The sequence below is a fragment of the Phocoena phocoena genome, chromosome X (assembly GCF_963924675.1).
Source record: "Phocoena phocoena chromosome X, mPhoPho1.1, whole genome shotgun sequence".
NCBI classification, from domain to species: domain Eukaryota; kingdom Metazoa; phylum Chordata; class Mammalia; order Artiodactyla; family Phocoenidae; genus Phocoena; species Phocoena phocoena.
This window is the reverse complement of record NC_089240.1, coordinates 36570498-36590913: the sequence shown is the minus strand read 5'-3', so window position 1 is coordinate 36590913 and position 20416 is coordinate 36570498. Positions and strand designations below refer to the sequence as shown.

Sequence of the window (20416 nt, the reverse complement as noted above, 5' to 3'; positions counted from 1 at the left end):
AAAGAACCAGCTTTTAGTTTTATTGATCTTTGCTCTATTTTCCTTCATTTCTTTTTCATTTGTTTCTGATCTGATCTTTATGATTTCTTTCCTTCTTCTAACTTTGGGGGTTTTTTGGTTCTTCTTTTTCTAATTGCTTTAGGTGTAAAGTTAGGTTGTTTATTTCAGATGTTTCTTGTTTCTTGAGGTAGGATTGTATTGCTATAAACTTCCCTCTTAGAACTGCTTTTGCTGTATCCCGTAGGTTTTGGGTCGTCATGTTTTCATTGTCGTTTGTTTCTAGGTATTTTTTGACTTCCTCTTTGATTTCTTCAGTGATCTCTTGGTTATTTAGTAGCGTATTGTTTAGCCTCCATGTGTTTGTATTTTTTACAGTTTTTTTCCTGTAATTGATATCTAGTCTCATAGCATTGTGGTCGGAAAAGATACTTGATACCAGTTCAGTTTTCTTAAATTTACCAAGGCTTGATTTGTGACCCAAGATATGATCTATCCTGGAGAATGTTCCATGAGCACTTGAGAAGAAAGTGTATTCTTTTGTTTTTGGATGGAATGTCCTATAAATATCAATTAAGCCCATCTTGTTTAATGTTTCATTTAAAGCTTGTGTTTCCTTATTTATTTTCATTTTGGATGATCTGTCCACTGGTGAAAGTGGGGTGTTAAAGTCCCCTACTATTATTGTGTTACTGTCAATTTCCCCTTTTATGTCAGCTTCAATCTTGATTACTTTTGCTGAGAGCACAGTTTTAAATTAATGGTTACCATTCTCTTTTCTTTTGGTATCTGTTGTTTGATATTGAGAAGTCTGGTGTCACTATAATTGTCCTTGCTTTGTAGGTGATCTCTGCTTTCTCCCTGGACTTTTTAAGGTCTTTGTCTTTGATGTTCTGTAGTTTTACTACCTCCCAGCATGGATTTCTTTTTATTTATCCTACTTGGGATACATTATTCTTTCTGGAGCTGTGTAATCATGTTTTCATCAGTTCAAGAAAATTTGCAACCATGTTTCTTCAAATATTGCCTCTTCTCCATTCTCTCTATTCTCTCCTTCTGAACTCTAGGTAGATGTATGTTAGACATTCCCTCCATATCTCTTAATATCGTTTTCATATTTTCTTTATTTCTTGTTTCCTATTTTCCTTATCTCCTTACTTCTCTGAACTGCATTCTAGACAGTTTATTTGGTTATGTCTTCCAGTTCACTGAAACTCTCTTCAGCCATATCTGAACTCCTGTTCAGCTCATCCGTTCATTGGTTTATGCTGCCAATTATATTTTTCCTTTCTAGAGGTACTAGTTACTTGTTCTTCTTTTTATTTTCAGATCTGTCTGTTCACACCTGATAATCTCTTGTTGCATGTTCATCCTTGTAAATAGATCCCTTTCTTTCCCCTAATATTTAACATATAGCTATTTTACACAGGCATACCTTGGAGATATTACAGGTTTGGTTTCAGACCACCACAATAAAGTGAGTCACCTGAATTTTTTTGTTTCCCAGTGCATATAAAAGTTATGTTTGCACTATGCTTTCATCTATTAAGCGTGCAATAGCATTATGTCTAAAAAATGTACATACTTTAATTAAAAATTACTTTATTGCTAAAAAGTGCTAACCATCATCTAAGCCTTCAGCAAATCGTAATCTTTGCTCCTGGTGGAGGGTACTGTCTAGATGTTGATGGCTGCTGACCGATCAGCGTGGTGGTGCTGAAGCTTGAGGTGGCTCTGGCAATTTCTTAAAAGAAGACAACAATGAAGTTTGCCTCATTGATTGACTCTTCCTTTCACAAATGATTTCTCTGTAGCATGCAGTGCTGTTTGATAGCATTTTACCCATGGTAGAACTTGTTTCAAAATTGTAGTCAGTTCTCTCAAACCCTGCCACTGCTTTATCAACTAAGTTTATGTAATATTCTAAATCCTTTGTTGTCATTTCAACAATCAGGTAAGTTTGCCATCTTATATGAGCACAGTTCATGACACCCCCAAAACAATTACAATAGTAACAGCAAAGATCACTCATCACAGATCACCATAACAAATATAATAATGATGAAAAAGTTTGAAGTATTGCGAGAATTACCAAAACATGATGCAGAGACATGAAGTGAGCAAACGCTGTTGGAAAAATGGCGCAGATAGACTTGCTCAACACAGGGTTGCCACAAACCTTCAATTTATGAAAAATGCAGAATCTTTGAGGCACAGTAAAGCAAGGCACAAGAAAACAAGGTATTCTTGTTATTCTATATCTGACCATTCCAATATCTATCCTCCTCGAGGATCTAAATCTGTTTTTTCTCTTTCTGATGACTCGCATTGAAGTTTGCCTTATTGTATGTATGTTTGGTGATCTTTGATTGTAAGCCTATTGCTTGTTCAAATCAATGGAAGTCTTGGGGGCCTAAACTGGAAACGCTTTCCTCCAGGAAGGGTTTGTTCCTTGTTCTACCAGCTGCCATGGAGTACCACTGATCTGGGTCTTGGCTCCCTACAGAATCCTAGGCTCAGCTTCTCTAACTTGCTATTGGCCCAAGGCTCAGAATCCGGCCATCAGGCATTGCAACAATGGCATTTACCCCTCCCACTATTTCATTCCGTCCTTACTTTGCCACCACTCTGGATGCAGCTCACAGGGTTCTTTTGTGTGGAGGGGAGAGTGGGGATGGAAGTGGGAAGCGTTCTTGGGAATTTGCATTCCTTTTGTGAGACCAGTAACACTTCAAGAGGTGTGCCCTATGCAGTTGTAAGAAAGTCTGTGAGTGCCTATATCAACCATATTTGAAACAAAAGTCCCCAAATTTTTATGTTTTATTATGTTAACTTTCAAACATGAGTAGAGAAAACAGTGCAGTCAGTTGAAGTAGAGAAAAGTGGAAAGAATAGTGAAGTGATCGCCCACATACCCATAAGCCAGGTAGAATTATTGTTAATTCATGGTCACACTGGTTTCATCTGTATTTGCCCTACTGCCCACCCCCCTGGATTACTTTGAAGCAAATACCAGGTGCCTTATTTTCTTTATATGCATTTTAGTGCGTACCTCTTAAAGATACAATGAGCTTTTCATGATGAAGTCAGGTCAATAAGTAAACGTGCACAATTCATAAATAAGAAAGCAAAATTTTACATAACACTATTTAAGCATTGGTTCTCGGTCACTTTTTCTTTTTTTTTTTTTTTTTTTTTTTTTGTGGTACGTGGGCCTCTCACTGTTGTGGCCTCTCCTGTTGCGGAGCACAGGCTCCGGACACACAGGCTCAGCGGCCATGGCTCATGGGCCCAGCCGCTCCGCGGCATGTGGGATCTTCCCGGACCGGGGCACGAACCCGCGTCCCCTGCATCGGCAGGCGGACTCTAAACCACTGCGCCACCAGGGAAGCCCTCGGTCACTTTTTCTAGTTGAAGTATTACAGGACCCTGAAATGCCTACCACGTTATTATTAAAAGTTTGCAGTATGTCTAATATAAACTTGTTACACAGATACTATATCACAATTCTTTGAAAATCAGCAGCCTTTGTATCATATTTGGTAGATAATAATGATAATAACAGCAAATACTTAAATGGTACTGACTATGTGCCAAGAACAGTTCTAAGCCCTCTACATGTATTAAACTCATTTAATCCTCATAACAATCCTATGAGATAGATACTGTTTTCATCTCCATTTTACAAATGTGAAAACCAAGACATGGAAAGTTTCAGTAAGTTACCCAAGATCTTAAAGCTAGTATAAGTGATGAAGCAGAGGTATGAACCCAGACAGGCTGCATCTAGAAGTTGTAGTTTTAAACCACTATATACACACTGCCTCTCTCAGAAAAATAAGCAGATTTCTACAGCCATCTTTCAAAACTGTGTCTTCTATAAGTTATGTGTATCTGTTTTGGTGAGTTTACCATGTGAGCCTAACTTGTACCTGGTTCTGAAATATTGGCCTTCAGTATTTAGCTTAATTTTTTTAAATTACTTACGTTGCTGCCTTTGGATTTTATTATTATAAAAGTATATATCATTTCATGTTTATAATTTTGTGTAATTTCTTAGGTACACTTCATGTCGGAGATGAAATTCGAGAAATCAATGGCATCAGTGTGGCTAACCAAACAGTGGAACAGCTGCAAAAAATGCTTGTGAGTAAATGAAAGTCTCTTTTTCTAAGATTGACTTTCAGTTCATTAACTTATTTATTAATGCACAAATAAAGGATATTCTTTTATAATCAGAGTATCTCTGGTACCATCGTTTGTGTGGACTTGAACTTATACAACATTCATGAAAACTGAGAGCTAGGAAAATGTTCACATGCAGCAGAGCTTAGAAACATTTTGCCCATCTTTAGCAGTGTGGGCTTGAACATTCTCCTTTCAATCCTTTGTCTCCTATTTCTTATTGAGCAGATGTTTAAAGAAAACCTTTGCAGTTGTGCATGCTTGTGAACTAGTTTCTCACTGACCTCAACTCTGCTGACATCAGCAGTGTCAGAAGCCTCTTTCCTGTGTAGCTGAGTCATAGCCAGCTGTATTGGATTTCTCTACAGCACAGGGGAAAGGAAAGTCATAGTAGACCAGGCCATTTTTTACCATGTATATTCAAAATCTGTGTTCAAATTAGGCTTTGGATTGGGGCGGGGTAGGGAGTGCAGAGTGACAGGCCCTGGCGAGCAGAGGGAGATGTTTTGGACCTCTTGTCCTGGACCTTCTTCCCACCACAATGTAGCAGCCTGCCACGTTACTTATATCTATTAAAGGTGAAATAAGCACCACAGCCTCACTACAGTCAAAACTAATGCCCAAATTATGAAATAAAGAGCAGATTTTTTTTTTTTTTTTTGCTGTATGTGGGCCTCTCACTGTTGTGGCCGCTCCCGTTGAGGAGCACAGGCTCCAGACACGCAGGCCCAGCTGCCATGGCTCACGGGCCCAGCCGCTCCGCAGCATGTGGGATCCCCCCGGACCGGGGCACGAACCCGTGTCCCCTGCATCAGCAGGCAGACTCTCAACCACTGCGCCACCAGGGAAGCCCTAAAGAGCAGATTTTTATGGAGTACACCATCATAATGTAGCCTACCAAATATAATTCTTATGTAATTACTTGTTCTATTGTACAGTTCAACTTACATTCGCTCTTGAAAGGCATGTCACTTAGAGTTGTATTCGTGTCTATGAAAAGGTAACCATCAGAGGTTTGTTATACCTTTGCTGTATGACCAGGACAGTCAGCCTTGACTTTGCAGGGCTTTTCCCAGGAATAACCTCCACTGTTAGTGTGAGCAGTTCCTGTTTTTATAACTAGGTTTCATTGTAGGCCCATGCACTCTCAGCTGACTTGCATTAAATACGCCCCCACATTTTCAGTGGTTTCTTGCGCGTTTTTGTGTGCAACATTTGTTTGTTAAAAGAGCTCTCCTTTTTTTTTCCTCCAGCGGGAAATGCGGGGGAGTATCACCTTCAAGATCGTGCCAAGTTACCGCACTCAGTCGTCGTCCTGTGAGGTAATAGCTCTAACGAAACACCCCGTCTCCTCTGGGTTCTTAACTAACTGTCTGCTGATGGCTGAATGTTTTGGCTTTCTGGGAAATTGTTTCTGCCTGTGCTGTTGATCACTGCACACCAATTTTACAACAAAGATAACGGAACAGAGTAGGTCCCATCCACCTACTCAGCCCTGCTTCCATGGAGATGTCCTCAGCACTTTAACTTTCTGCAGGCTGGAATCAAAACAAAATACATATAGAGAAGCTCCAAATAATGACAAAGGCTTAATACAGAGCAAATAGAGTCTCTGGGGAAAAAAAAAGATCATAATTGCAATAATATTTCCAGGAAGTACATTCACTTCCCTTGTTAAGAAATCACATAGATAGTTCTTCTTTCCAAGGATCTGAGAAGTGGTCTATTTCTGTTACGCTAGAGTAGTTCAGATAATTGTGACAGGTCTCTAGATGGATGTTAAGTCTATGAGAAATTGATAACTGATGTTATTAGAGGAATATAGGCTTTTGCAACCTTCTGTGAAATTGTTTAAACTGGAATGTTATCTGATTCGTAAACAAGTTTTCTAGAGTAATACAAACCCAAAGTTCCTTTCTTACAATAGGCTTATCCTTTAGAAACTGTAGCTTTCCCAACCTATATTATTCAGTTTGCTATTGGTTAGTAAGTGAGATTCAAAAATCTATTCTTTCTATATTTGGAAATATGAGCCGGCCTAAATGGTGTCATCCTTTGGTCATTGCACATTCAGTTTGAATATTTTTTTCTGAAGCTTGTTCTTTCTTGTGCATCTTCCAAGTATGTGTACATCAATATGAAGTACACATTTCCTCCAGTTAATATTTAAGACTGGCAGACAAGTTATTTCATCTAGAAGATTGAATTTGTACTTAGGAGAAATTGATGGAGAAATTATAATGTTTCTTCCAGTCTCTAGTAGTGATGTAAATTTCACAAGAAAAATCAGAGGCTTCATGTTTTTTTGTAAACCTATTGAAGATATGTATAAGAATTTGTAGTTCTGTCAAGTATATTTTTAGTGAGCCGTGACAATTGGCGTTTCTGTTATATCAGGTCTTGAGCTCCTCTCGGTGGCTTTTTATGGAACTTCATTCAATTAGTACTATATTTCAAGACAAAATATAGAACTACTTCTGCTCCAGGATTTATAGTTTTGAAATTTGTTACCTAGTACACAAACCTTACTGGAAAAGAGAGACTGTCACATGCATTTTTAAGTAACTTTTTTTTTTTTTTTTTTTTGCGGTACGCGGGCCTCTCACTGTTGTGGCCTCTCCCATTGCGGAGCACAGGCTCCGGACGCGCAGGCTCAGCGGCCACGGCTTACGGGCCCAGCTGCTCCGCGGCATGTGGGATCTTCCCGGACCAGGGCACGAACCCACGTCCCCCACATCGGCAGGCGGACTCCCAACCAATGCGCCACCAGGGAAGCCCTGTCACATGCATTTTTATGTAAAGCATTTTGATAGTCTAAAAATCACAGGTGGTCCTCATACCATTTCTCATCTTGGAAGAAATTTAGTAAATACGATTGATTTTTGGCTCACTAACCAGAAAATAGTGTTAGTTATTAAAAATTTTCTCTTGTGTTTTTGAGTGGTTGAACTAGTTTTGGGGTGGGACCAGAATTACACATATAAATGCTATGCTCTCGAGTAAGAAGAGCCCTCTCTTACCTTCTTTACCTCTGAAGAATAGGAAAAAATGTACTCCCCTCCTAGCCCTACCCCCAATCTGTCTGACTCTCCTGTGCTCTGGCAGAATTCAAGCCTGTGGTTGGACTCTTCCCAGTTACAGCAGTACTTCCCAAAGAAAAGCTCTCTGGCCACCTTCATCAGCATCCCCCTGGCCGTTGGTAAAAGAGGGGGCCCCTGCCCCACACCCTGGCCCTACTGACATGAGTCTCTGGGGGTGGCGCCTAGACATCATTCTGCTCACTAACAAACATCTGACAGTACTCATCTAAGGGATCCCATTATTTAAAGGCTAACAGGTTCCGGAGGTTTTCTTGAAGTTTTCTAGAAAAAGCAAATGTCTTTTGAGCAGACATGCACATTTCAAAGGTTTCAAAGAACTCTACTAAACCAAAATTTTTTAAATACTTATTTTCATCCCCTCCTTTTTCTAACATTAAAGTTTATTTGGACAATAAGGGAGTGGAGCCTGGAAAGGATTTTGAGCATGTCACATAGTATAGTGGTTGTGGCTGCTGGGATCTTTGCCAGAATCTTTAGAGGTTCAAGATTATTGTTTTAATTAATCCGTTAAAATAATCTAAAAGAATAAAGGTTTCTTCTCTGGTGTATATCTTTTACCCTTATTAGTAATATCTATCCTAGAAAGATTCTAAGGTGATTACAACATGAGAAGTCTTTGAGATTCACTTCACTTCAAATTGCATCATTCAGTAATTTTTGATATGGAGGTACCTAAGGATTATTAAATATTTTTCAAACCTAATTTTCAATAAAAATTAGGCAGTTGGGATCTTCAGCACAATAATTTTATAGTAATATTTGTCATTTTACAGTACTTGATAGGATTTTAATATCAAGTCACCCTTCGGGGTCTTATTTAAAGAAAGCAAAGGTTATAGAATGTTAGAGACAGGAAAGAAATGGTTAATGAATGACATGGTCATCACTTACAATATGTGAATCTTCAAACTGTAAAATTTTTTTCCATACTTCTGTGAAATCATGCAAGTAAGTCAGTATGGCACCTTTATAGCTAAAACCTCAAAGGAAATGGTTGTCAGACTGTGGTTGTAACTGTTGATGTGAATATCTCTGTTTCTGTGCTGGTGTTCTGTGTTAATGAACCTTGTGTCTTATTTCAGAGAGATTCCCCCTCCACTTCCAGACAGTCCCCAGCTAATGGTCATAGCAGCACTAACAATTCTGTTTCGGTAAGAACTCTAGCTCCACACAGCAAAGTGTGACAATTTTGTTGGTGCCACCTGCCATGAGTGTTCTAGTTACATGTGTTCAGTGGAAATATTGTCTTCTGCCGATATACAAGGCTACTACAGCTACAATGCAGTTTACTCCCGGAAAATCTTTTTCAACATTTTCTTCTCATTAAAAATGCCTTTCATTAGTTAAATTTGAAGAAATGTAGTTCAAGACTGCTTTGGTCATTCTCAAAATATTTCTCTGTCACCCATCTACTATTTATGACTTTGCTCAAAGTTATGCAAAGGATGTAAATGGAAGTTTCTTGAAATTTCTGAACATTTTTTTTGAATTTGAGGAAGATAAAGAAATGTAAGGATTTTGCAGAGTAGGCATTTGGGTATTCTCGGGCTTTGTAGTTGTCTATTCTGAGTGATATCAGCAACATGTTTTAGTTTCCGCTATCTAAGTTTACGAATTGGTGTGCCCTCTGTTATTGTGGTACGTGCACATACTTTTGTGAACTATAAGCCTTGCCTGGATATAAACAGCAAAAGGAACTGGCTTCAAACTGCACTTAAGCCACGCTATTATCACATCTTTAACACAAAGTACTTTATATTTTGACTTGAACTTGGAATTTTACTTTTTTTTTTTCAGAACTACCCATTTTGGGAAGTAAAAAGAATTGTTTTTAATTTAAACAAATGGGAGCACTTAATACGTGCAGGTGTGCAATATTTGGGGTAACAAAATCTCCAAGTTGCTGATATTGCTGTTAAAAATATTGAGAGTTCTAATAATACAGCAGTATCACTTTTTTCCTATTAACTTGCCCTTTAAAAATATATCAACATTTTTATCAGATAAATTTTTAAATAATTTAGAATGAAATGATATAAGAGAAATTATGGAAGAAAATTTCCTAAGACTTTTATTTGCAGCTTCAAAACAGGCTACCAAAGGAATTCATTTATAACATTTAATAACTTTAAGATGGTGAAAATCCGTACAACCATTGAAGTTTTCGAAATCTAAATGGTTGCAGTGACTAAGTTGAAAAGGGCAACAGCTCTTTTGAGTTTGGGGGGGTTTTTTAAATAGGCTATTTCACTTGCAGTGGCTTTTGTGTTGAAGATGCTGAGTTGTTTCTTAAGAATACATTTTCTCTCTGCTTAAACTTACCTGCTTTCTTCAGCTTGCTGCTAAATGGCCTGGGTTTGATTTTTTTTTTTTTTTTGATAACTCAACATTTCTGAGAAATGGAATAATGTATATTATCTCTTTACAACTTAAATCTAGCTCATTTTTTAACCATATTGTAACAGAACACACAAATTACCTTGTACTCTTTGAAAAGTAAATGAAAATTTTTCTCCTGGGTTGGCTTTATTCTACAGGACTTGCCATCAACTACCCAACCAAAAGGACGACAGGTGAATAGATACCCTCTATAGAAACTTCTCTAAACTGAGCTGCTAATAGCCAATCCTTTATTAACCCTTTTCATCCCATAATGTCTGCATTTTGGACCATAACATTTGAGCATTGAGAGCTTGTACCATTTCATTTTAACACATTACACATGACTAATTCTCTATAAAGATTTTTTTCCTAACATCTTTGTAGCTGTGATGGTTATTGTAATTTCAACCTGATCATTTTGTGTTGATGGTTGAGAATTCAGCCTTTGGGGATCTTATGGGCCTGCCTCTGGGGTGGAAAAAAATTTTTAAAGGTTACAAAATTCTTAGAATTCTAAGAATAACTACAACGTACATGCCAGTGAACATTTTTAAGCAACAATTATCTGAAGTTTGAAGGCTTTTTCATAATTTGTATCTGCATGTGTATTTCTAAAAGCCATATACAATGAAAAAAAAGAACAGAAAATTCCTGGCTTTACAGCCTAATCAAACATGAAAAGTTAAGTGCTGCCTAACACAAGCAAGTAACTTTCAATTTGCTGGCACTTTGAGTATGAATTTTAGGTGCAAATGCAGAGACTTGTTAATTTTATAGGCTGGATTTCTGAAAAGAAACTTAAACAGAATAATCACACAATAGTTCCAAAGCCTTCAGGTTGGTTTTACAGTGACTTAAACATTAATATTCAAATTTAATTTCAAGAGATAGAATTTTTATGGTACTTTTTGTGAAATGTGCTATTAAAAAATATCAAATTGTGAGTTAAGATTTGCATAAACTAGCACCTAATAGAACTCACCCATAAGTGATGCAACAACATCTAGCACCTTATTTTAAATCATTTAGAAATCCAGTGATTCATAAAATGGTACCATATAACCCCTTGTATGCTAATCTGTTTCCTTTTATAATATTTACTAGTTATATTCACATATCATAAAACTCAGAGCCTTAAACCATGCATATCTTGAAGCTCTGTGCAGATTTCAAGTGTTACACTGGCAAAGCCAAGATTCAAACTCACTTTTCTTCTCTAAAAAGAGTAAAATACAAAGTCTAGATCCTGTTTAAAAAATAAAACTATTTTTAAATGCTTTAAAAAATTGTTTGAATTACATTTAAGCTTATCAGCAGTGTGTAGACACACTGCCAGTTGTCATGTAAGCATTTTACAGCAAGATACCAACACGGAGTTCTTGCTAGTTTTGTATCATGTACTGCTTTAGGGTTAAAACCTGTCCTGGATGCTTGTGGTCATGGTTTAAAGGCTGCCATGTGATCATGACAACTTACGCATAATAGCAACTAAATATATTCAGATTTTAAAATGGTAAGCATACTTCTCTATAATTTTAAGCCTATCCTATTATAGTAAAAGCAGAAATTAAGTCTATTTTTACTAAGGAAGTATCTTAAGTGTTCCCTCCAAATAAAAAGAGCAAAGACTTGAACCTGTACACACCAAAAGTAGTACATTGTTTCTAGTGGTAGCTGTTTTTTGTGTTGTATTTCCATGCATCATATTTGCTTTCACCATCTAATGTCCTGTTTGTATTGTAGTAAGTGTTGGTATGTGGTTATTAAGTTAGAGCTGACTGTTTTCTTTCACATCACCATGGCATTTTTTCTTACAAACTCCTGTTTTATAGATCTATGTAAGAGCACAATTTGAATATGATCCAGCCAAGGATGACCTCATCCCCTGCAAAGAAGCTGGCATTCGATTCAGAGTTGGTGACATTATCCAGATTATCAGTAAGGATGATCACAATTGGTGGCAGGGTAAACTGGAAAACTCCAAAAATGGAACTGCGGGTCTCATTCCTTCTCCAGAACTTCAGGAATGGTATGTTTTTGTTGTTTTCTTTTAGTTTCCAATATAAATGAAGCCTGGCCATCCATTTTTCAACTTTATATTTTATTCTTTTATAGGGTAAAACCTGTTTAATATATTCCTTGCTCTATTAGCCAAACACAGTTCAAATTAGTCATCCAAGAATTCTAAATTGTCAGCACCAAGTAAGCTCCTGCTTATAGAGTCAGGTCTTTGTTTCACACATGAGGAGAGGAAGGTCTGTAGAGGGGCTGAGCGACTAGCCTCAGGTCATGGTCACATCGTGGTCTCTTAGCAGAGCCCTCTATTCCTATATGCTGTTTCCATCCTTTTAGAATTGCATTTTTTTAAATGTACCCACTCCTTGCCCCTCCACATGCTCTCACCACCCCCATTCCACTCCACCACCAGCGAAAAACTCAAATGGCCAGGATTCACGGTCATTCCAGGTATTTAAAGAGAAAATGTTTTACTATTAGAAGGGTAAGACAGTCAGAAGCTTCATTCTTTACCTTTCCAGGTCTTTTTTTTTTAATAAATTTATTCATTTATTTATTTTTGGCTGCGTTGGGTCTTCGTTGCTGCGCGCAGTCTTCCTCTAGTTGCAGAGAGCGGGGGCAGCTCTTCGTTGCAGTGCGCGGGCTTCTCATTGCTGTGGCTTCTCTTGTTGCAGAGCACGGGCTCTAGGTGCGCGGGCTTCAGTAGTTGTGGCACGTGGGCTCAGTAGTTGTGGCTCGTGGGCTCTAGAACACAGGCTCAGTAGTTGTGGCGCACGGGCCCAGTTGCTCTGAGTCATGTGGGATCTTCCCGGACCAGGGTTCGAACCCGTGTCCCCTGCATTGGCAGGCGGATTCATAACCACTGCACCACCAGGGAAGTCCCCCTTGCCGGGTCTTTAAAAATGTGTGTCTGTTAGACAGTTTAGGCTTTGAACGCAGGTTAAAGTCAAACAGTTTTTAGACATGTTTTTAACTGAGAGGAGTCACAGATTACTGTGTATTTTGGTAAAATCTATTTCTGTTACTAATGTTACAATTTGCTGTTTTTTGGAAAATGTCAATAGTTTTACCTTTGTCAGTACTTTGGCAATATATATCAGAAACCTAGTGCAAAATAGATAACTTCATGTCCAAAATACTTGAACCTAGCTGAAAGAGACCGAAGGCATAGAGTTCATAGACACGTACAACTTTTCATCCTTTTTTTTCACTAATTAAAGGGATTTCCCAGCTAACCTCTTTTGCTTGATCAGTTCTTTCAGCTATACTCTTAAATTTAGAATGTCAGAGCTGGTAAGAACTTCAGATGCCATCATTTTACACAAGGAAACATAGGCCTAGTTAGAGGAAGTAGCAGCCTTCCATCTGATGCTGTCTTTCAAGTCTCATCTTCAGAAAACAGTTTAAGCATTAGTGAGAGGAAAGTGATTTCTAAGTCATTTTGATGGTGATGTTACTATGTTATCACTGATATTTATGTTTTACAAAATGTGTTCTTGAATGTTGCCATATATTAATGAGCATTTGTTGAAAATAATTATGTAGAATCCAGACCTCTTCTCCCTAGTCAGCTCATTTGTATAAATCATGTCTCACCAGTACCTATAACTCTGAGTCCTCTGGAGGAAGCCTGAGAAATGGCAGGGGGAAAAGCAGATTTGCTTCCTGTTTCCTGTAATGGTAGACTAGGTTATTTGGATCAATTCTCCCACTGGAAAAGAAAAATGAAAAGTGCTACAGAAAATATGTTTTTGAAAATGAGCTTAAAAGTACTGAGTAGCTGAAAAGGTATTGGGGAACTCAGTGACCAATTTTTATATGAAAGCCATTAATCAGAGCAGTAAAAATTAGAGTACCAAGTTGGTCCATTTTGCCAGGAGGGCATTTCTATTACTAAAAACTTCTCTGCCAGAGGACCAAGGTTAAGACCTAATAAGGCCTGTACAAGTAGGAGAATCTTTTAGGAGACTCATCCCGCATTGTCAGGATCTGCAAAAGGCTATACCCCCAGGTTAAGAGCAAACAGATAAGCATCCCTTCACTGCCCTTCCACACCAGGGGACTGTAGAGAAGACTGCCTTGTCGGTGAGCAGAGCAAAAGGAAAGCAGAGTTCCCCTGAAAAAATTGTGGCCACTGGTCCACCTTGAATGGATTTGCACCCAGGTACACATAGCCCGGGACAGCCAGGGAAACTCCAGCTATGTGCTCGATGTGAGGTTTCCCCCTTACTAATAGTTCCAAATATCTGTTATAAACAAATGAAAGTCTCTGAAGGAGAACACTTTTATCCTAGGCCTCATCCTAGAACTCCTCCTGACCCCCCACGTAAACTTTCTTGAGGGCAGTTACCAGCAAGTCAAAATAAGCAGGCGCACATGGAAACCAGTGAGACCTGACAGAAATGAAAGACGCCAGGAACAAACTCAAACCTACTTCATATATTGGAATTAGGGGACAAAGGTTTTTAAACAACTGTGCTTATTAGCAAGCTTTTAAAAATCAGTAAAAGCTTTAAAAATATCTTCAGAGAAGAGGGGAAAAAATTTAATGGCATAGCAGATTTGAAAAAGAACCAAAATGAATTTCCAAGGACAAAAAAATGCACTAACAAAAGCTCAGTGGCCACACGCCTATTAGAATGGCTAAAATTTTTTAAAGTTTTCATCAGTAGGTAAATGGATAAACAAATGATGGCATATGCATACAATAGGATGCTCTTAAGCAATAAAAAGAAATGAACTATTGATACACAACAATATGGGTGAAACTCAAAATCATTAGGCTGGGTTTCCAGGCAAAAAAGAGAACATACTATATAACTCCATTATATAAAATTCCAGAAAATGCAAAACTAATCTACAGTGACAGTGGTTTCCTGGGGATCTGGAGGAGGGAGGGAGGGATTACAGAGGGGCATAAGAAAATTCCTGGGGTGATGAAAATGTTTGTTATCTTGATTGTAGTGATGGTTTCATGGGATGTATTAATGTTTCAAAACTGATGAAATGTTACACTTTATATGTTATGTTCAGTTTATTGCAGAAAAACTGAACTCAATAAAGTTGCAGTGACCGTAGAGGGAGACGGGGATTCTAACTAGGATGAAGAGGAAGAGGCCCACTGGGCAGTATGTTCCTTGAGACCACAGTAGGACTCTGGAGGTATAGGAAGGCATTCCCAACTGAGGGGGAAAAGCAGAGTCCCTTGCTGGAAAAGTGAATTGGTCTCTAGAATGTCGATGGACGTGTAATACTAATGAGAAAGATTTGAAACAATACTATCAGCCAGACCCAGAAGCTTTGTTCAGATGTGTTGCTACCAAGTCATATTTTTCACATCCTCTAGATGAGAAATCAATTTTTTTGGACCCAAATACCTTACCTTATTTATCCTTGCTAAATCTCACCTTGCTTGACAAGGCCCATCAGTCTAATCCTCTGATACGATTTAAGTCCCTGAATCTGTCATCCCTTCCCTTGCCTACTAGATCCTCATCCAAGTCAGCAATAAAATGTTAAACATGTGTTTGAAATTCCCTTCCAGGTTAACCTAAATTCTAACACAGTTTCCTTGCACATACTGAGCTAAAAGAAATAACATTCATTTCCTGAGTGCCTAGTAAAAATCAGTATCATTCCTCTGTCATTACACCACATATGGCCACACCACAAATTTTTACTGGGAACTTCTTAAAGTTTTTAAGCTGAAAAACATTTATTATAAGATACTCTGTACACTATAACGTAAGCTTCATGAGGTCAGGATTTCATCTCTTTTAACCTGTCAAAAATTCCTCAGTTCTGTTTATGTTTCCAAAGATCCTGTGCCTCACAGAAGCTGTAGTTATGACTGACAGCACATACTGGCTTGAACTGGAAGAATTCCCAAAGCAAAGGTTCCATCAGCCTCCTCTCTATGCCACTTAGGTAATATATGGAGATTGACTTTGTTGCTGTTGCTGAGAGTTCACAGTATTTCCCAATAAATGTCTTTCTCCTAACCAAAAATAAAGAAATAAATATAAATAAAGCCCTCAAAGAGCAAGAGAGAGAAAGAGACATGAAGGAAAGACTCTTTAAGAAAGTAGAAGAGAACACTTCCCAACTCATTTCATGATGCCAGCATTACCCTAATACCAAAGGTCAATAAAGGCAAGAGAAAACTACAGACCCATATCCCTCATGAGCACAGATGTAAAAATCCTCAGCAAAATATTAGCAAATTGAATCTAACAATATATAAAAAGGATATACATCTTGACCCAGTAGAGTTTGTACTGGGAGTGAACAGCTGGTTCAACATTGGAAAACCAATCAACCTGATTCACCATATTAACAGACTAAAGAAGAAAAATCCACATGGTCATAGCCATAGGTGCGGATTTTAAAATTCAACATCCATTCATGATTAAAACTCTCACAAAACTGTGAATTGAAGGGAGCTTCCTTAAACCTGATTGAGAGTATCTACAATAAACCTACAGCAAACATTATCGGAAGGGAAAAAAAATATAACAGGTGATATGATTCTGTGTAGAAATTCAAAGCAATCTATAGATAAACAATTAGAATTAATGAGAGTTTAGCAAGATGGCTGATGTAAAATCAGTGTACAAAAGTCAATATTTCTATTTACAGTAAAAAACGGAAAATAATTTTTAAATACCCTACATAACACCACCTGCAACACCATAATACTATAAAGTACTCTTGCAAAAAAAATAGAACTTAAGTTTGATTAGGCCTCTAGATCTAATTAGCTATTTGCAGGAAATGCAAAAGACAAAGAGACTTACTGAAGACACCACAGGGGTGAGATCAGAAACTATAGGACAAACAACCAGTTTCTGCAACAAATAATTTGCAAGAAGAAAAGGGAGAGAGGGAACCTATAGGTTTAAAGGGGATTTAAGAATATTTAAGGAAGAAATGATACAAACTTGGATTTTTTTCAAAGTAATCTTAGGGTGGGTAGGTTGTAAATAAAACAAAATAAGCCATGAGTTAATAAATGTTGAAGCTGGGTTGTAGATATTTGGGGTTCGTTACACTATTCTCTACTCTTGTATATGTTTGAATTTTTCAATATTACAAATTTTTTAAATACCATTTATAAGTTTTTTAATCAACAACCTAGGAACAAACCTAATAAAGTTGTTCAAGACATTTAGAGGATAAATTATAAAACTTACTGAGACATTAAAGAAGACCTAAGTAAATGGAAAGACATACTGTATTCAGGGACTAGAAGACTCAGTATTGTAAATATTGTAAAGATGTCTATTCCTCCCAGATTGATTCATAGATTCAATTCAATCCCAACCGTTTTGAAATTGACAAGCTAATTTTAAAGTTTTCAAGGAAACGCACAGAATCAGGAATAGTCAAGATGCTCTTCTAGAAGCATAAGGAGGGAGGCCTTGCCCCACTGATGCCAAGATTTATTATAAAGCTGTAGTAATTAAGACAATAAGGTATGGGCTTAGAGATGTTCAAATAGACCAATTGAAGAGAACCCCTGAACACTCTCATACATAAATAGTCACTAGTGAGGAATGAATAGACTTTTCCATAAGTTGTGCTGGGGCAATTGGTTATCCATTAGGGAAAAAATGAGAGAAATTGGACCCCTAACTTCACACCACATACAAAAATCAGTTCCAGTGTATTAAAAACCAAAACATGAAAGACAAAACTATAAACCCTTGAGAAGATAATATTGGAGAATATCTTTAGGGACAAGGAAGGATTTCCTAAAAAAAGATATCAAAAATATTTCCCATAAAAGAAAACATTGCTAGATTTGACTAAATTAAAACTAATAAGTTACATTCATCAAATACCATGAAAAGATTAAAAAGGCAAGCCACAGAGTGGAAGAAGATACCTCCAACACATGTAACTAACAAAAGTGTAATATTCAGACCATATAAAGAATTCCTACAAATCAATGAGAAGAAGACAACTGGATAGGAAAGTGGTCAAAAGATTTGAACAGGCACTTTACAAAAGAGGAAATCCAATAGCCAATAGCATATGAAAAGGTGCTCAATCTCATTAATAATCAGTGAAATGCAAACTCAAAACATAGTGTTATTTCATTACTCGTCCACCATGATGGCTAAAATTATAGACTGATAATAACAAGTGTTCACATGGAAGTGGAACAACAGGAACTCTATACTGCTGGTGGGAATGCAAATCAGTACAATCTCATTGGAAAACAACGTGTCATTTTCAATAGCATTGTATGGCATTCTGATAGTGATTTTGGATTCTCCTTATATGTGGCTCACTCGGGCACCCCACATTGGCCCACAAGCAAAGTCATTAAGTAAGCAAAACCTTCTGTGGTAATATCTTGAAAGGCAAGTACTTGCTTAGCCTAAACCTAAGAGAGCAACTTTTTAAATTATTATTATTTTAAATTTTTGGCTGCGTTGGGTCTTCGTTGCTGTACACGGGCTTTCTCTAGTTGCGGCGAGTGGGGGTTACCCTTCGTTGTGGTGCGCGGGCTTCTCACTGCGGTGGCTTCTCTTGTTGCAGAGCGTGGATTCTAGGCGTGTGGGCTTCAGTAGTTGTGGCACATGGGCTCAGTAGTTGTGGCTCGCGGGCTCTAGAATGCAGGCTCAGTAGTTGTGGCACACGGGCTCAGTAGTTGTGGCTCGCGGGCTCTAGAATGCAGGCTCAGTAGTTGTGGCACAGGGGCTTAGTTGCTCTGCAGCATGTGGGATCTTACTGGACCAGGGCTCGAACCCATGTCCCCTGCATTGGCAGGCAGATTCTTAACCACTGTGCCACCAGGGAAGTCCTAAGAGAGCAACTTTTTAACAACATTTATGTATATGTTACTAATGCTGAATACTGTAATTATGCAGAACAAATATGATTTTTCTGAATGTAATTCTAACTTTGGATTTAATCATAGTTTTTTTTTTTCCTACCTAGAATCTTCAAGTAGTAGTAGTATCATTTATTAGGCATCTACTGTGCCTGCCACTGTGTTAGGGATATTATTTACATTTTTTGTTATAATTCTTTACAGCAGCCATCCAAGAGGCTCCAAGAGATTAAGGAACTTGCCAATAGAATGCATCGCCTAAGAGCATGGGCTCTGGTGCCAGACTGTCCTCACCCTCCCACTTTATTAGCTGTGTGATTGGGACAAATTAATTAACCTCTCAGTCCTTTGATCCCCTCATCTGTAAAACAGTGACATGATTTCACGTGTTGTTAGAAAGATTAAATGAGTTAATATATGTAAATTTCCTAGAAAAGCACCTAACACTAAATTGATAAAAGCTAATAAGTGATAGAGCCAGGATTTCAAATCAGACCTGTCTCAACTCAAAATCCCACACTCATTCCACTGTATTTCATGACTATATGTTTAGACTTTTCATCTGTGTTATCAATTAGTATATGTTCAAGTGATACAATGTTATTTTCGTATAAGCCTGCATTTTTAAAACCTTTCTAGGAAATTGTCAAGGAGCAGCCTTTATCTGAATGATTTGAAACGTTTGTGAGGAGTTTGTTCACGCAGGTTCATGTAAACTCTTCAAATGACTGGTTTTCCTCTTCTATCAGCATAAAACTATACATTAGCTTTTTTTCTTTTCTTTGTGTGCTAGGCGAGTCGCTTGCATTGCCATGGAGAAGACCAAACAGGAGCAGCAAGCCAGCTGTACTTGGTTTGGCAAGAAAAAGAAGCAGTACAAAGATAAATATTTGGCAAAGCACAATGCAGGTAGGGAAAAGTACGACTTACTGAGACCGGTTAAACATCTCAAAGACTGAAGTAGATGTAACATCTCAATTCCGTCTTCAGAGTTCTCTATCAAAAAAATTTCACCATATGAGATCATCAGCTTGCAAAAACTTTAAGAATCCCTTGCCTTCAATTATTATGTTGGTTATTTGCCAAATATTTTACAGAGCTATACTTTATAGGAAGAAAATGCTATTTGGAAACAGTACTCTCTGGAACTCAAAGAACCCAGTACATTAAGTCCTCCCCTGAGAAATGAGAGACAGAGTTTGCTGAATTGCCAGGATTCTTGCCTCCTTGCTGAGACTGGCCTTGAGCAAATACCCTCACTCCTGGCTCCTCTCTGGCCCTTGGACATGGCCCTGTGCCACATTTCTAAGGGCAAAGGTGCGCTCTTAACAGAGAGCTGTGCTGCAAATGGTTCAGTGATTGATCTGAAAGAGTGCAAATGACATTAGATAGATACTAACTTAATTTGGTCAGTTCCTGTCACTAGTCTTCTTCCTTCATGGTATTTCTTAGTCCCTAAAAGACCAAGAACATTATCTTGGCCTACCCTTCATGGTATGTTTGTCTATATGGAAGCTTGCATTCAACTTAAGTCAAAATATTCACTCATTTGCTAAGAACTGAAATGAATACCAAAAAAAGCATGCTCTGTCATTGCAGTAGAATTCCCAGAAGACTCACAGGATGTAACTTAAGTTAACGAAAAGGCATGATGATGTAGGGTGGGATTTACTTATTTTCAATAACTTCTTAATATGACTCCTTTTATAAGGAACTTTTCTGAGGAAGTGCAAGCCCCAACATTGGCATTAGATTAGTTCCCAAGGTTTCAGAAATAACTCCAAACTTCAAACATATGGCAAAGAAAATCAAGTGAATGCAATCACGCACACCCAGTTTGACAGTATAATATTTCTGACAGATATGAAATGCATTTCCCTCTGTAGAACGTTAT

At 37.8% G+C, this 20416-nt stretch overlaps 1 protein-coding gene across 6 annotated transcripts in view; it reads left to right on the top strand.

Annotated features, from left to right (window-relative positions):
* Positions 1 to 20416, top strand: part of CASK (calcium/calmodulin dependent serine protein kinase) — a 386140-nt gene that overhangs the window by 342486 nt on the left and 23238 nt on the right. For 3 of the 6 annotated variants that reach the window (XM_065900911.1, XM_065900910.1, XM_065900909.1), the window contains 6 exons: positions 4058 to 4143; positions 5436 to 5504; positions 8366 to 8434; positions 9821 to 9856; positions 11498 to 11694; positions 19316 to 19431. In XM_065900911.1, coding sequence (XP_065756983.1) covers positions 4058 to 4143; positions 5436 to 5504; positions 8366 to 8434; positions 9821 to 9856; positions 11498 to 11694; positions 19316 to 19431 — 573 coding nt within the window. The remainder of the gene's footprint in view (positions 1 to 4057; positions 4144 to 5435; positions 5505 to 8365; positions 8435 to 9820; positions 9857 to 11497; positions 11695 to 19315; positions 19432 to 20416) is intronic. The other 3 variants (XM_065900915.1, XM_065900914.1, XM_065900912.1) reach the window with 2 other exon arrangements.